Consider the following 18,347-nt stretch of genomic DNA (forward strand, 5'->3'; position numbering starts at 1 on the left):
ACATAAAGAGATTTTTCTAGCTGCCTGATGAGAAATTTATCATTACCATTTTCAGTCCAGTTTAAAAGCTCAGACTTGGGGAAGGGCAGAGATGCCACCAGAGATTAGAGTTCTCATAGTCTGTTGTATAGGGCTGACCATTCATATCTATGAGTAATTTTGGTTGAGGCTTGAATGTGCTGTGATGAATGTAAGAAATTGTTAAATATGCTGTGTTAAATGTATCTGTTGCAGTAATGATTTTAGAAGCCTGGGTTAGAGTGTGTATATATCTGCTGCAGTAATTTTTTTTAAATCCTGGTTTAAAAGAAGGTGCAATTAAGTTGTCATAAAAGTGAGATCATCATTATTTCTGGCCATGCGTGTGTTTACGAAGAAAAACCTAATGGGTTTTTATGATTTCTGGGGAGTAGATAATTATGGACATCATATTTAAACTTAAGCAACTAGGTCATGGGATTTGAGTGGGATGGGGAATGGGATGGGCATGATGTGATTAATGGGAGGAACCATCTCCGCCGGCGAGATGCTCAGATTTGCCCCTAACATTGACCCTCTCAGGGCAAACTTGATTTTCTCCAGACAGAGAAAGCCAGCCATGTTAGTTAGCCAGGTTTCTGGCTTCGGGGGCTTTGAGTCCCTCCAAGCTTATAATACCCGTCTCCGGGTTACCAGGGAGGCAAAGGCCAGAACGTCTACCTCTTTCTCTTCCTGGATTCCCAGATTTTCCGACATTCCGAAAAGCGCCACCTCTGGAATCGGTGCCAGCCTTGTTTTTAACACCTTGGACTTGACATCCGCAAACCCCTGCCAGAATCCCCTAACCTTCGAGCATACCCAGAACATATGAACATGGTTCGCTGGCCCTCCCGCACACCTTGCGCATCTTCTACCCCAAAGAACCTGCTCATCCGGGCCACCGTCATGTGAGCCCTGTGAACGACCTTAAACTGTTATCAGGCTGAGCCTGGCACATGTTGTGGACGCGTTGACTCTACTCAACGTGTCCGCCCAGAGACCGTCCTCTCTCTCTCCTCCTAACTCCTCTTCCCATTTCTGTTTCAGCTCCTCAGTCTGCGTTTCCTCTGACCCCATGAGTTCCTTGTAAATGTCCGAAACCCTCCCTCCTCCCACCCACATTCTGGAAACGACCCTGTCCTTTATCCCCCTTGGTGGTAAGAGTGGGAAGGTGGAGACCTGCCTGTGTAGGAAATCTCACGCCTGCAGGTACCTAAACTCAGTCGTCATCTCTCTCCCCCCCCCCCCCCCCCCCCCCCACTTCCTAATCGTGGCTATATTCGCCGCCCAATAGTCATTACTAAAGTTCGGCAGCGCCAGCCCGCCGCCCCCCGGCTGCGCTCCAGCATCCCCTTTTTTACTCGCGGGATCTTACCGCCCATACAAAGCCAGAGATTACCTTATTGACCCGTTTAAAGAAGGAATAAAGATGGGGAGACACTGAAAAACACACAGGAATCTCGGGAGGACCGTCATTTTCATTGTCTGTATCCTTCCAGCCAGTGACAACGGGAGCATGTCCCACCTTCGGAAATCTTCCTTCATTTGGTCTACTAGTCGGGTCAAATTTAATTTATGTAGCCGTTCTGATTCCCATGCCACCTGGGTGCCTAGGTACCGAAAGCTTCCCCTACCACTCTAAATGGCAGCTCCCCCAATCGCCTCTCCTGCCCCCTTGCCTGGATCGCGAACATCTCACTTTTCCCCATGTTCAATTTGTAAACGTGAAAACTGGCCAAATTCCCCCAGAATCCTCATAGAATTCCATCCCTTCTAGAGGGTCCGAGACATATAGAAGCAGGTCATCTGCGTATAGCGAGACTCTGTGTTCCACCCCTCCCCGAAACAGCCCCCTGAGGCTTGCAGCGTAATTGCCAGTGGCTCTATGGCCAGCGCAAACAGCAGTGGGGAGAGCGGGCATCCCTGCCTCGTCCCCCGGTGCAGCCTAAAATAGCCCGATGTCAACCTGTTCGTCTGTACACTCGCCATGTGAGCCTGATACAACAGCCTAACCCAGTCGATGAAACCCCGTCCAAGCCCAAACCGCCCCAGCACCTCCCACAGATAGGTCAATTCCACCCGATCAAATGCCTTCTCTGTGTCCATTGCAACCACTACCTCTCCGTCCCTACCCTCTGGGGGCATCATCATCACATTCAGCAGCCTTCTAACATTGGCCGCCAACTGCCTGCCCTTAACAAATCCTGTCTGGTTCTCCCCAATCATGTCCGGAACGCAATCTTCGATCCTGGAGGACAAGATTTTGGCCAATAGTTTGGCGTCTACATTTAATGAGGAGATCGGTCTGTTGGACACGCATAGCTCCAGGTCCTTATCCCGCTTCAGGATCAGTGAGATTGTGGCCTGTGACGTCGTCGGGGGAAGCACCCCTCTCTCCCTTGCCTCATTAAATGTCCTCATCAACAGCGACCCCAGTATCCCAGAGAATTTTTTGTAAAACTCCACTGGGTACCCATCTGGTCCCGGGGCTTTACCCGCCTGCCTGGCCTTCAGCCCTTCTGCTATTTCTTCCATCCCGATCGGGGTCCCCAACCCTTCTACCAACCCTTCATCCACCTTCGGGAACCTCCGCCCTCCTAAGAATTGCCTCATCCCCTCCGGCCCAGCTGGGGGTTCCGACTCGTACAACCTGCTATAGAACTCCTTAAACGCCTTAATAACCCCTGCTGAATCTCCAACCAGGTTCCTATCCCTGTCCCTTACATTCCCGATCTCCCTGGCTGCCTCCCTCTTTCTGAGCTGATGCGCAAGCATTCTGCTGGCCTTCTCTCCATATTCGTATATCCCCCCCCCCCCCCCCCCCCCCCGCCTTCCTCAGCTGCTCCACCGCCTTCCCTGTAGTTAACAAGCCAAACTCCGCCTGTAGCCTCTGTCATTCCCTTAAAAGCCCTGCCTCTGGGGTCTCCCACATATCTCCTGTCGACCTGAAGTATTTCCCCTATCAGTCGATCCGTCTCTGCTCTATTTACCTTCCTACCTTCTCCCTGTGGGCCCGGGATCTTCCCCAACATCCTCCTTGTGAACTCCACATCATCCCAATTTGGCGCATACACATTCACGAGCAACCACAGGCAGCCCTTCCAGCTTCCCACTAACCATGACGTAACAGCCTCCCACATCCGCAACTGTTCACGCCTCGAATGACACTCGCTTATTAATCAGAATCGCGACCCCTCTAGTCTTAGAGTCCAGTCCCGAGTGAAAAACCTGTCCGACCCATCCCTTCCTTAATCTAATCTGATGGGTTACCCTAAGGTACGTCCCCTGTAACATTGCCACATCTGCCTTCAATCCCCTAAAGTGCGTGAAAACGCGTGCTCTCTTAACCGGCCCATTTAGCCCTCTAACTTTCCATGTGATCAGCCTGGTTGGGGGGCTTTCTCTCCCCTCCACCGATCAAACATCACATTTCTTGGGCCAGTCCTCCAGCGGGCACCCCACGCATCCGCAGGTCTGCCCCCAGGCAGCCTCCGTCCCCGACTTCCCTCTTGTCCCCCAGCAAAACCAATTCCCCGTCAGCAGAACAATTACGCCCCCCCATAACAGCAATATGCAAACCACCCCCTTCAACAAGCTTAACATCTGCCCATCCCCCACTGTGCTTCCGTGAGCCAGCTAGCTTGGTAGCCCCCGCCCATGATGCCAGACATTTTCCCACCTTATGCCCCCCCCTCCCCGCTCAGACTCGCGTATGCAAAAGAAAACAATCCCCGCCCAATTGACTGAGAGAAACACAAAGAAAGTTTTTTTTTTAAACGCCCACATCTAAAATTCACACCTCCATCCCCCATCAGTACAAATGCAAACTTTAACTCACACAAATATGCGGCAGCCCCAGAATCAATACAGAAGGCATTACAGATAAAGCCCCAAAACAAAAACATTTTTAACAAGAAGGCTGCAGCAAAGTTCAAACACCTCAGTCCACTGCCAGCTCTTTTCTTCCAGCGAAGTCCATTGCTTCCTCGGGCAACTCAAAGTAAAAATGTTGCTCCTCATAAGTGACTCAAAGACGGGCCGGATACAGCAGTCCAAACTTCACCTTCTTCTTGAAAAGGGTTGACTTTATTTGGTTGAACCCTGCTCTTCTCCTGGTTACATCCGCGTTCACATCTTGGTATATACGCAGAATGCTGTTCTCCCACTTACAGCTCCGTATCTGCCTGGCCCACCGTAAAATACACTCCTTGTCCAGGTACCTGTGGAATCTCACCACCATCGCCCTCGCTCACAAGCGCTCTGTGGGCCCTGTCCACCTCCAAGGGTCGGGAAAACGTCCCCTCCTCCATTAATTTCTCAACCATGCCTGCTATATATGCCCCTGCATCCGTTCCTTCGTACCCCTCCGGGAGCCCAACGATTTTCAAGTTCTGCCAGCGGGACCTATTCTCTAGGTCCTCCACCTTCTCCTGGAGCCTTTTCTGTTGGTCTCTCAGCATCCCCATCTCCAACTCCATTGCTGTTTGGTGCTCCTCCTGCTCAGTCAGTGCCTTCTCCACTTTCTTGATCGCCCGCTCTTGAGCACCAAGTCTATGTTTCAGCCGAACAATCGATTCCTTAATCAGGTCCAAGCATTCCTGTTTCTGCTTGGCGAAGCCCTCATGTATGAACTGCATCAGCTACTCTGTCGACCGCTGGGTCGTCGAGCCAGGACTCCGGTCGTCCGCCATGCTTTCTCCCGCTGCAGCTTCAGCCCAGGCCTTCTCTGTTCGCCTGTTTCTTCCTTTGCGAGCACCCTTGGTCTGCCTCTCCATGCACTGATGTAGGATTCCTCTTCACAATTACATCCACCATCAATTCCCCAAGTCAAATCTGACAAAAAATCGGGGGAAAGGTCCAACGGTCCGACCCGAGTGGGAACCACCAAATGTGCGACCTACTCCATAGCCGCCACCGGAAGTCTTTCATTTTATTGTTGAGTATCGTTTAACTGGTAATTGTAAGCTATATTTCTGTGCTGTTAAAGGTAGCTTAATACCGTGTTAATAATAAAGTCTGCTTTAATATAGCATATCCCTATTTTTGTGTGGAATCACTCCTGGAGTGAAGTATCTGTTCCTCAGCTTTACAAATTAAAAAAAAATAAAAATTGGGGTTCCTGTCCAGTATTGTAGCAAATGTTAGGATCTGGTCTGGTATTGTAATAGTGCTTATGGCCAGGAATGGTGCATCACTCAACTGGTAAGAGGTTTTTGAAGGTAAAATATTTTTTAAGGAACCCAGTTTAATAAAACAAATTGGTCAACTTGATACTTCATGGAACTTTCATTGATTGTTAATCTTCTCCCCCACCCACCCAAGTCTAAAACTTTAGGGTGAAACTTATCCTATTGCATATGATTTTTAAACTATTACGTTATGCTCTCATGAGTATGAGCCCAACTGAGTCACGTGGAACAATGGGAGACAGAATTGATGCAAGTCCAAATTTGTTTATGTAGAAAAGAAAATGATCAAGGAATCTGTTTATTTGCTGACAACTTTGGTATGTTGGGTTAGAGGGGATGGCAGAGTGTGAAGTGTTTTTTCCCCTGTACAAAGCTAGCGCACTAAATGGTAGCTAGCGCACTAAATGGTACGTCAGTTGAATACTGCTTTGCGTTAGTTAAAACTTACCTTTCTAATCAGCATAGAGGAATGGTGTCTTTCTGTGCTGTGTAACCCATCCTACATTTCTATTATTTAAAAAATATATAATTTTAGAGTACCCAATTCATTTTTTCCAATTAAGGGGCAATTTAATGTGGCCAATCCACTTAATCTGCACATCTTTGGGTTGTGGGGGTGAAACCCACACAAGCACGGGGACAGTGACCCAGAGCCGGGATCGAACCTGGGACCTCGGTGCCGTGAGGCAGTAATGCTAACCCACTGCACCACCGTGCTGCCCCCTACATTTCTATTATTACTCACCCGGAACCTTAGTTGCCTGCCAATACTTGGAGTAGTCTTTCCTGCTTATTAAAATGTTTAAAATTTGATTAAGACTTGGGCGTTGATTTAATTTCCTGCTTGTCTCTTCCAATGGTCTCTTCCAATATGAACAATAATTAACAATGTTTAGCATATTGCTCGGTACAGTGCGCTAACGCCTGGCCTGAAATCAACCCACAGAAATGGGTGAGTGTTCTCTGCTGGTGATTTGTGACTTTTGTTACAGGTGATCATTTCTACAAGAGGAATAAGAACCTCCCTCCAGAGGAACAAATGATTTCGGCACTACCTGATCTCAAGATGTTGCCATTAAATGATGACCATGACTTCATGGTGATTGCATGTGACGGTATATGGTAAGTACTAATTTGTTGGATTTATTTGTTGGGTAAAAGGGGTGAGATGAAGAAAGTGAAGAAAAGTCCTTTAAGACCTTCCCTAAAACCTTTCTAATAAAAGCAAATTACTGTGGATGCTGGAATCTGAAACGAAAGAGAAAATGCTGGAAAATCTCAGCAGGTCTGGCAGCGTCTGGGGAGAAAAAAGAGATGACGTTTTGAGTCCGATGACTCTTTGTCAAAGCTGAGCTGCCTACAGACGCTGCCAGACCTGCTGAGATTTTCCAGTATTTTCTCTTTCGCCTAAAACCTTTTTATCTGAGCAGGTTTTTGGTCACTCCGAGTACTGTATGCCCTTTGGCTGCCAATCAATTCCTCGAGGGAATTTTCTATATTAATGCTATTAAATTGCAAGTTGCTGAGATTTAATATCCATCACCAAATAGCTTGCTTCCACTTATGGAACACTGCCTGCCTTCACCGCAACATCAACCCAGCTCCTATAATCCTTATTTACGCATTTTCACTTTGAGACTCAACAGCCCTGCTCTCCTTGCTGGCTTCCCATCCTCCGTGCTTCAAAAAAATGTTAACTTGTCCAAACCTCTCACTTGGGTCCTAACTTGCACTAACTCTTCATCTGTCATCCCATCTTCACTGGATCCGTGTTCTTCAATGTATTACATTTAAAATGCTCAGCAAAGACTAAATCCTCCTGGGTCTACCTAAGCTCTATAACTCTTGCCTTCTGTTTAAGCTCCCTCATTCTTTCATGGCCTTTAGTTGCATGGGATATGGTGTTCGGACGGGAAAGTGGAGCTGAGTCTACAAAAGATCAGGCATGATCTCATTGAATGGCGGAGCAGGCTTGAAAGACCAGATGGTCTACTCCTGCTCCTAGTTCTTATGTTCTCTCCTAATCTCTGCTGTACTCTTCTCTTAACTTCCTCACCTCCAAAATGTATGTTTTATGTCTTGAGTGAACAGTGAAGATACCACCTCTACCTTGCTGGTGTTTTTGTGCCTAATGGAACTAGGACATTATTGAACAGATGCCCCCTCACCTGCTGTATATTGACAGAAACTGAATATTTTGTATATGCATGAAACTTCAGATATTGTCTTTTCTAAACCTGCACTGATGACCATGTAATCATTCATTGTCAATGTCAGCAAAGATGTGATTCAACAATAGCTATTATAGATGCATCAATGGGCCTAAAAATGGAAACTAATTCCAGATGACCTGTTGGTTACACGCCATTCAATATAATACTACATCTGAGACCCTAATAGCAACAGTTCAACCCCGGACCTATGCTTAGTTAGTTGATCGGAGTTTGTGTCACAACTCATTACCACCGAGCTTGGGAAAGGAACAACAACTTCAGTGTCCCTTGTTGCTGTCCAATGACCCAGGCTGGAAAAATGTACTTGAATAGACATCTAGTGATCAGCTATGACCTTATTCATGGTCAGATTTCCAAAGAGCTTAGTTGTTATCGTTCCCTTTTGAGTTGGAAGAGTGTGGCTTGAGGTTTCAGCCTTGGAGTGAAGCACATCATTTTAGTCAATGTTCTGGTGTGATGTGGAGTGTGCTTGTGCATTGTCAATGGTGTCATTCATCAGTTGAGCTTTAATCTCACCTGCCTGTTCAGATGAACTTCAAAGCCCCTCCCTACTATTTGAAGGAGACGGCCTGATCAACAACAATCCTGGAGGCCCCAATGTCCCAACATCCAAAAGATTTACGAGCAAAAAGGATGCAGTCATAGAAATGGTAAATGGGAGTTAGGAATGCAGTTACATTCTGACAGCTTCAGGCGCTCCTGCAGGGAGGTATTGGTCTGAGAACTAGTATTTTTTTAATTACCCTGGATTTTTGCTTGTATTGTCAAGCTGTGTTTTTCTGAAGATTAATAAAAGGTGGTCGGGCAGGGATGTACTTTCTCATCAGATTTATTCAGTTTGAATAGTGAAAATATTCCTAGACCAATGATGAGACTCTGGTAAAATCTGAGACCAAAAAAGCTGCTGATTAAAAAGAGACAGATGGAATCTCTTGGGTGTACAATAAGAAATGATCTGGAAAGTCAAATGCCAATGGAAAAGATTGATGGTTAAAAGAGATTGTGGTGACAGAACACCATGCAAACTGGATGAATGGACCACCAACAAAGATGATCGATTCCTCTAGAGATTAACATGACAGCGCATAGTCGCCAGTGTCCTTTTGGAAGGTACCTGAGGAGAGAGAGAGATAGATGCTGCATTTTTGTAAGTTCAGAAAATACCATAAAGAGGTTTGCAGTGCGTGAGAAGTCATCAGGTGATCCAGGACTTGAGACCTGAAAGTTTGTTTTTGCTGAAGTCGGTGAAATGGAAACATTTTTGGTTTATCTAACAAACTAGGCAGATTCATTGGTTGGGGCTTCTAGATTACTGAGCCAAAGGTGCACTGATCGTTCCATGTGAACAGTTGAAACCAATGTGTTCTACAATCTTAAAGTGATAGTATTCAATTGATCATATTTTCACTGATTTATTAATACTTTCTAGCAGAATTTGGAAGCCAGGTCAGTTCGAGATGAGGTACCAATGGGCACTGAGAGTAAATGGGTTGCTTGTAAAGCTACATTGAATGCTCAGCATCATCTGGAAGTGCAATCTGACACTGGCCACCCCCTCAGGAAGAGTTTCATTAGTGCTCAAGAAAAAAATAATACATTAAAGAAATTTTACCATGAATGCTGATTTAACTATGGAATAAAGTATTGTTAGATTTAGTGTGATTCTCGCTGTCACATTTACCAGTCGAATTGGTATATGTGCTGACTTCAGTAATGTACTGTGGAACGGAGGTTGGTGATCGGAGGTTGGCGATCCAAGATATTTACAGGACTATATTTTCTTCCCTTTTTCCTGTTTTTTTTTTTGAGTCTTCTCGGGTCCCTTGTTAAAACAAGAAAGCAGACCTACCCCGAGATCTCAGTGTAATCTATACAAACACAAAAAGGCCAAACAAGTCCATTGTTCTCTGCTCCATTAGTTTTATGAAACCTTGGACACTTTGGAGGATTCATCATGAATTGGGGTATTTCACATAAGTAAGCAAAGCCAACTACTTTAACCATACACCTACAATTTAAATTACAGATAACAGAATCATTGTGCAGAGCTCAGCAACTAGCAGTGGTTCAGTTGACTCGATGTGGAAGGGATTTGGAGACCATGTAGGCAGGTGTGCTCACAAATAGGTCTTGCGGTTTCAGTAATTTTTCTTCCCTTTTCAGGAATGTAATGAGCAGCCAGGAAGTAGTAGATTTCATCAGTGAACGCATCAAGAAGACGGATGAGAATGGAGACTTGAGGTTGCTATCATCCATATCTGAAGAGGTAGGTGCTGCTGTCATTGTTGTATAGGAAAGGCTTCTGGGCATTTGGCAAGTCTAGCCAGGTGAAAAATTCTACTTTCCCTAGATTTAAAAAAACAATTTCAAAATAATGGAGAAGCCACTTAGGATTGAGAGGAGGAAAGTTGTTTTTTTTTGCCTCAGGGTTATGAATCTTCGGAATTCTCTACTCCAGAGGGCTGTGGAAGCTCCGTCATTGAGCGTGTTGAAAGCTGCGATTGACATATTTCTAAATGTTAATGGAAAAAAGAGATCTGCAGATAGTGTGTGGGAAAAGGCATTGGAGTGGATGATCAGCCGTGATCATAGCGAATGGCGAAGCAGACTCGACGGGCTGAATACCCTACTCCTGATCTCTGTTCCTATGTAGCAGCACGGGTTTATAAAGGTGGTTCGGATGGCATAAGGAATACTTTCACTTGTTAGCCAAGGTATAGAATAAAAGAGCATGGAAATTATGCTGGAACTACATAAAGCATTAGTTCGGTCAGGTCTTGAGTAGGCCTGGATAGAGTGGATGGAAAGGGCCTATTTACTTTAGCAGAGAGGTCAGTAACTAATGGCCATAGGTTTAAAGTGATTGGTAGAAGGATTAGAGGGGAGATGAAAAACGTTTCATCCAGAATGTTGTCGAGGTCTGGAACTCATTGCCTGAAAGAGTGATAGAGGCAGAATTTAAACACATTTAAATACGACACATTTAAAAGGTGTCTGGATATGCTCTGGTGCCGTAACCTGTAAGGCTACAGACAAAGTGCTTGATAAGGCTGGGTAGCTCATTTTTCGGCTGATGCAGATAAAATAGGCAAAGTGGCTTCTTTCTGTGCTTCTCTACATGAAAACTGCAGCAATATTTGGCTTGACAAGATGCTCATGACAATGAAGCATAATGCAAACGTTTAATCAGTCTGAAATTAGAAGATTGTTCTCCGTGCAGTGGTTTGTAGAAGATTGTTCTCCGTGCAGTGGTTTGTAGAAGATTGTTCTCCGTGCAGTGGTTTATGGTCTAGGCTCCTGACAAAACTAGGCAGATTAACTCCTTTTGAAAAGAAGCAGATTATATGAATAAACCAGGAACAAGGTGATCAAATACTCCATGAAACCTGGCTCATGCATTGCTGTCACTGGCTTATGCATAGCTGTCACTGAAGAGTGTCTCTGGAGGACAACAAACAACATTAGTGATTGACAAATATTCTGGATTATATGTTTGTACCTTTTTGGAAATTTAAGCATTAAGATCCCGATGATTTTACCTGTGGACACATTAATGCCCATCTCTACCTCCTTGTTTTCCCATATAATGGTAGCCACCAAAAATAGCTTTCATAGAATCATAGAATAGAATCATAGAAGTTTACAGCATGGAAACAGGCCCTTCGGCCCAACCAGTCCATGCCGCCCAGTTTTTACCATTAAGCTAGTCCCAGTTGCCCGCACTAACTTTCGAAAAGTTAGTTCTCAAATGTGCAACAACAAAACATTCCTGTAAGAGACAGGATAGTCAACAGTTCCCATTTAAATGGAGAAAAAATGAAACAAAATGTAGCTATTTTTCAACTATTTAAATTTTGAAAGCGGCAGTGATCACAGGTCATTTGTTAATACGGTCGATTGACAATATGGCTCCTGACTTTTCTCACTGATTTTACTCCCTCATTCTTCTGAGTACCTATTTTTTTGCCAGTAGAGAGTCTGATATGTTAACAATGGTGATCCTCAGTGATAAAAATGGGCCATCCTGCGTCTACATATCATACCGTGGGCAGCACGGTATCATTGTGGTTAGCACAATTGCTTCACAGCTCCAGGGTCCCAGGTTCGATTCCGGCTTGGGTCACTATCTGTGCGGAGTCTGCACATCCACCCCGTGTGTGCGTGGGTTTCCTCCGGGTGCTCCGGTTTCCTCCCACAGTCCAAAGATGTGCAGGTTAGGTGGATTGGCCATGATAAATTGCCCTTAGTGTCCAAAATTGCCCTTCGTGTTGGGTGGGGTACTGGGTTATGGGGATAGGGTGGCGTTGTTGACCTTGGGTAGGATGCTCTTTCCAAGAGCCGGTGCAGACTCGACGAGCCGAATGGCCTCCTGCACTGTAAATTCTATGATAATCTATGATACTGGTATTTAATAGGTTTTGTGGTGATTGTGTGCAGCACACTCACATAACATTGCAACCCAGTGTTGCACAGGATGCTATAAAAAGAACTTGTATCATTACGGTAGATCATTTTTCTACAGTCAGTGGTTCCTTGCTCCTTGTGTTGGACGTTTTGGACACAAGTTAGGAACAAACCATCTTTCTGTCTAAGCATTAGTAATGCGGATTTTGTCAACTTGGCTTCTGCACCTCTAGCTCACGACCCTGTACTGTTCCTAAATGGCCGATCTGCTTGTCCACCATCCAGTACTGTATGACTGTGTGAGCAGTGATTACTTCCAACCAAATAATGGGAGGACCAAAATCATTGCCTTCAGATCCTACCACAAACTCCGTAGCCAAGGAATCCGCCCCTCTCTCTGACAACTGTCTGGAGCTCAACCAGACTTTTGCTTTTTGCAAAGTTGGTGTCAAATTTGATCCAAGATTGAGCTTCCAACCACGTCCGCAGTATTACAAAGAATGCCTATTTCCACCTTTGTTACATCGCCCGACTTTGGCTCATCCGAAACCCGCAGTCATACAATTCTGAAATTAAGATGTGAATTTGAAAGAATGCAGCAGAATGAGGGTCCTGATGTGTTGGGTATGCCGGGTCTGCGTTTACTGCAGCAGTGAGAGAGGCAGGCTTCCAACACTTGAAGAAATGCAACTCGATTTTATTGAACTCTGAACTATCATACATACTTTAACTGTGGGTTGCCACTATGCTGACTTGACTGGAGACCTGAGGCTAACCTGACCAGACTATCTTACTACCACATGGTGTATGTTCTAGTTACTGCTCATGGGCTCTGACTGTCTCAGAGGCTGGATCCCAAGAGAGCGGGAAAACCAGTGCCCTCTGGCTTTATAGTGGTCGTGTCGTGTCTGGCGATTGGCTGCTGTGTTCTGTGTGTTCACTGGTCATCCTGTGTGTCAATCACTGCTTGTCTGTGCACCATCATATACCTGTGTGTATATTATGACAGGTCCATGGTGACTTTGGCTTTGAATACTTAGCTAAAAAATGCAACTCTTGTGTTAAAACTTTGTTACTTTTAGGTTAGAATTAGGCTTGATGATTCCAGCTCACTTACCAGCCTCCCATCTTCTAACTGCCAAACCCTAAACTCATCCAGAAATCTCCCTTTATTCCAACCTGTACCAGGTTCATTCCCTGAACAGCATGTGCATCCTGATGTATACGGGCTTCCAGAAAGTAATACTCTTTTTTTTTTAAAAAAATTCTCATTCTTGTTTTGCAAATTTAATTGCCATCCCCTTCTCATCACAGTAAAACCTCTGGCCTTGCAAACCTCACTGCTTTCTGCATTCCTCTAGTTCTGGTCATCCCCATTTTTAATTGCCATTGGTATCTTGATGTGCCAAGACCCTAAGCTCGGGAATTCCCTCCCAAATTCTCTCTGTCTCTCCAATTCCCTCCCCCCACCCCCTTTTGAGGCGCTCCTCTTTGACCAGGCTTTTGAATCATCTGCTGAATATTCTCTTGCGTAATTTTTTGTTTTGAAAATGTTTTTATTAAAGTTTTCATTTTGTACAATCCAAAATAAACAAGTCTGTGCAGACCCGATACAATTTGCAAAAGCCCAACTTTGGAAATAGCCCCCCAACTCCCTAATTGCCCTCCTTCGTCTCCCCTTTTAGTTATTTAATCAGTGAGGATAACTATGCCGATTACACTGCACATAAGCATATCCTTGTCTCTCGCTCTCGCTCTCTCTCTCTCTCTTTCCCCCGCCCCCCCCTCGTTGTTTCAGGGCCCTTTCCTGGGCCCTTCACTGTACAGTGGGTAGTCATTCGCTACTTACAAGTGGGTCGTGCCCTCCCTTCCCCTCTCGTTTTGTTGTTGGTGCCCCCCCGGCCCTGTTTTCGACCTTCCCCTAGGGGTTTCCTTTCCTGTACTCTTGTACTAGATTTTGGCCTTTATGTTGGTTGTCTTCTGGCTTTTCCTGGTAGCTTCCCGCTCTCCCATTTCCTACTCTCTGTGGTCCCATTGGCTCCCGTGCGTCCCCTCCCGTGCTCTATTGGCTGTTGGCCTCGGACAGGTCCTGGGACAAGTTGGTGACTGACCTTCCCGCTTTGCGGAAGCCGTCCTCTGACCCTCAGATGGTGAGCTTGATCTTCCCAGATGGTGAAATTCCGATAGGTCTGTCAGCCAGTCTGGAGCTGTGGGTGGTGCTGCCTGCCAACCGAGCAGGCGATTAGAGAAGCAAGGGCATGGGCGTCGGCCCTCTTCCCCATGAATAGTTCCAGCGGATCCAAAATCCCGAAGACTGCCACTCTCGGGCATGGCTCCATCCTCACCCACACAACCTTGATGCCTGGGACACACCCAGAACATGTTGGCGTGGTTGGCCAGGCCTCTCTGGTACCGTTTGCATTTGTCCTCCACCACGGGGAAGAACCTGCTCATTCTGGTTCTCGTCAGGTGTGCTCTGTGCACCACCTTCAGCTGCATAAGGCTTGCCTTGCGCATGAGGAAGTGGAGTTGGCACTACACCGTGCTTCGCTCCAGAGTCGCCACCCTATTTCCATCCTTAGATGTTCCATTTTTCCTGAGTTTTGTCCAGTGGGGAGCGTGTCCTTTCTAAAAGTCGTCTGTACAGCCCCCCTCCACCCCCTCCCTAGACTGTTCTCTTCTGTAATTTCCTGTCAGATTTTATTCCATAAGACATGGGAGCAGAATTAGGCCATTCGGCCCAACAGGTCTGCTCTGCCATTCAATCATGGTTGATATGTTTCTCATCCCTATTCTCCTTCCTTCCCCCATAACTACTTATCCCCTTATTAATCAAGAACCTATCTATCTCTGTCTTAAAGACACTCAGTGATTTGGCCTCCACAGCCTTCTGCGGCAAAGAGTTCCACAGATTCACCACCCTCTGGCTGAAGAAATTCTTCCTCATGTCTGTTTTGAAGGATCGCCCCTTCAGTCTGGCTGTGCCCTCGGGTTCTAGTTTCCCCTCCTAGTGGAAACATCCTCTGCACGTCCACTCTATCCAGGCCTCTCAGTATCCTGTAAGTTTCAGTCAGAGTGCTTTACAATGTTAAAGGCACTATATAAATACAAGTTGTTACTGCAGCAATCATGGGAGTGAAGATCCTTTGAGTTAATAAAATGACAGATTGATGGTTGGAGCTTGCAGTCAAATCTGGGTGCCATAAAGATACAAGATGGTCACTAATAAATCCAGCAAGACATTCAATAGAAGGTTTTTTACGAAGTGCGTTGTTTTGTAGAATATTGAGCATTTTGTTAATTCAGCCTCCTGACCACTGTTCCCCTCAGCTTTGTTAGGTAAAACATGATGGGAGCAGCAATAGCCAGTGTGGCCCCTCAAGCCTACTCTGCCTTCGATAAGGTCCTGGCTGATCTTTTATTTCATCCCTGCTTTCCTACATCATGTGTCTATTGATATCAATCTTGAATATGCTCAACAACTGCACCTGTGATTGAGAATTCCAAAGATTCATAATCCTCAGTCTCTGGATAAGGGGTCAGCCATTTGGCATCGGGATGAGGAAAAACTTCTTGTCTGTGAACTATTTCTAGGCTCTCCAACCATAGGAAACCACCATTGTCAAGCCAGCTGAACAGTTTAATGTATTTAAATGCAACCTGCTCTTTGAATGAATGAGCATTAAAGTGCAGGCAAAATCAAATGCGTTTTAGCATAGCGATGAAAGAGGCAATTCTAATTTTATGCTCTGCATGCGATCTATAACTTTGAGCTTGGTTTTCTATGAACTGTCTTTTAACTAGCCATCCTTTACCTTTGTGTTTGCAGCTCCTCGATCAGTGTTTGGCACCTGACACATCAGGGGACGGTACTGGATGCGACAACATGACTTGTATAATCATCACTTTTAAACCTCGGCCTTTGAAAATCCAGGCTGACTGCAGCAAGCGAAAACGTCCCGACTCGGCAGAAGAGGAGAAAGAAAATGGGAAGAAAGCAAAAACCGATTAACTCGGTGCACCTGAGGGGGTGGGGGGATGGTGGGAATCAACTGAGACCTGACGTCATTGTGTAATTAAAGAACTTGAGATTTTTTTTTTAAATACAGCAAGAGATTGCTGGAAATTGTATAAAAATAAATCTGGAGTATTGTACAATGTAGCCTTAGTTTGCCACCCTAGGTTACTGTGTGCCTGAAGCACATGCCCTTTAGCAGCAGTCAGTCCAGGAACCCTACACTGTAGCACACCAGCTCTTGGAGACAAAAAGAAGTGGCTGTTTATTGAGTTTGTTATTGTGCGGGTTTTTTTGGCGTCTGGAAATGTCCATTCCTTTTTCTCATCGGGTTTTTGATACAGGAAGTACTTTGATTCACTCCATGAAGAAACACACAACTTCAGAAGCCAAACTGGATGATGCTTAAATATTACAGGAATCAAACGTGGACTCCTTTTTAAAAAAAAAAAGAAGTTTTAAGCAAAGGAGTGTGGGGGCTTGAATACGCATCAACAGTGTTTGAAACGTGATCTGTTTTGACTGAATGCCATTTGTCTATGCTTGAAGATGGAAATACCGTGTCACAGTGTGATGATAGTCGCTGTGTTGTGCTAGCGATCCTTTTGTGTTGGAATGAGGAGGAGGTTGGGAAATATTTGGGGCTTTGGAATTTTTTTCAATATTTCAATTTTTAAAAAGAAAAATCAGGAGAACATTGAAATTTTGGAGGTGCAAGAATTTGTAAACATAAAGGCAATGTTGGACTTCAAAGGGATTTCAGCTCTCTTTTCACTTCCTTTGTAAAACTGCATTCACTCAAAATTAATGTCAACATCACCATAGACATGAAGCTGCACTGCCCCGTGAATGCTACACCAGAGAGGACCTTTCAACCACTTTTATATATTAAAAGAAAATCATTTTTAATTTTTGAAAGCTTGTTTTTTTTGTTCATATGGAGCGACCTCGTTTGAGAATCGTGGCATCCTTTGTTGTTTCATTACTAGATTGTGTACACTGCATTTAGTGTATGTAAATAATGACTGCCTTATTAACACATGTTTGGCCCCTTCTCTGCATTTGGTTTTCTATTTTAAGGTTTCATTTGTACATTAACAAATGTTTCACTCTTTAAAAAGGCACTGTGAAAACCCAAATGGGGTACATTTGTCTCTGTTTCATTTTGATCAAGGTGACTTACTGGTGAAGGAGGAAGGACCAAAGCATGGACTGACAGGCCTGTTCCCCATTAGCACCAATATGACTTCTTCTATGGAGCCTCTGACTAGCCTAATTAACACTAATGAACCCTTGTGTTTAAAGAGACATCCCCATAAATTGTAATATTACAGCAAGCATTGTTTTTCTTGGAAAATATACTTTGTCCAAGTCAAGCTTTTGTTAATTTGATTATAAAGGATCAAAATCATTATACTATAAATGATGTTTGACCACATTCTGTTCTTTTCCGTTAGATGTAGGATTCAGAGTGTGACACTAATGTGCTAAGTATTCTCCCAGTACAACATTGGAGTGTTAACATTGGCACAGTGATGGTACTCTTGCCTCTGAGTCAGAAGGTCGAGAGTTCAAACCATTTAGTCAAATCCCTATTTGCCTTTCGGTAAAAGATCGCATTGCGCTCTTCAAAAAAAAAGAATGAGAGTTTTCTGGCCTGCATTTAAATCTCAACTAACATTTTCAGTTCATTGTAATTTATCTCATTACAAATTTGCCTGATCTTGTTTTGCATAAATACATCAATGACAGTGAAGAAACAACAATATAAATCCAAGTCAGCGTGGTTTGCGGCTTTGAGGACAACTTGCAGGAGCTGCTCCCATTAATCTACTGCCCGTGTCCTTTTGATGTGGTTGTGGTCGGGTTTGGAAGATCCTGTTGAAGGCTTGACATGTTGATGAAGTGGGATGCTTCTTGAGTATTGTTGAGGTGGCATTCGATGCAAATGGAGAGTGTTCCATTGCACTCCTGGCACATGCTCTGTAAATGATGGACAGTCTTTGGGCGATGAGTTCCTTGCTATGGAATTCCTGACCTCTGGCCTGCTTTTGTAGCCACAGTATCTATGTGGCTAGTCCAATTTAATTTCTGGTAACCCCCTGGATAATGAAATGAAAATCGCTTATTGTCACAAGTAGGCTTCAAATGAAGTTACTGTGAAAAGCCCCTAGTCGCCACATTCCGGCGCCTGTTCAGGGAGGCTGTTACGGTAATTGAACTATGCTGCTGGCCTGCCTTGGTCTGCTTTCAAAGCCAGCGATTTAGCCCTGTGCTAAATAATGAAGATGGGAATTCATTGATGGTAATGCCATTGAATGTTTTTTAAAAAATATATTTTATTGAAATTTTTTTCCCTGAGCAACATTTTTCCCACTTACAAAACAAATGAAACGATAATAAAACAGAAATTTTTAACTTTTTAACAATAATAATAATAACAATACACAAGTAACAAAACCTCATACTCTATTGACCTATACTCAA

General features: G+C 44.6%; 1 protein-coding gene across 1 annotated transcript in view; it reads left to right on the forward strand.

Moving 5' to 3' along the window:
• The window catches only part of ppm1g (protein phosphatase, Mg2+/Mn2+ dependent, 1G), a 53,737-nt gene extending 36,968 nt beyond the window's left edge, over positions 1–16,769 (forward strand). The window contains exons 8-10 of the mRNA XM_072513404.1: positions 6,200–6,329; positions 9,605–9,707; positions 15,675–16,769. Of these exons, the coding sequence (XP_072369505.1) occupies positions 6,200–6,329; positions 9,605–9,707; positions 15,675–15,857 (416 nt within the window). The 3' untranslated portion in view covers positions 15,858–16,769. The remainder of the gene's footprint in view (positions 1–6,199; positions 6,330–9,604; positions 9,708–15,674) is intronic.
• Positions 16,770–18,347: the final 1,578 nt, after the last annotated feature.

The sequence above is a fragment of the Scyliorhinus torazame genome, chromosome 1, assembly GCF_047496885.1.
Source record: "Scyliorhinus torazame isolate Kashiwa2021f chromosome 1, sScyTor2.1, whole genome shotgun sequence".
NCBI classification, from domain to species: Eukaryota; Metazoa; Chordata; class Chondrichthyes; order Carcharhiniformes; family Scyliorhinidae; genus Scyliorhinus; species Scyliorhinus torazame.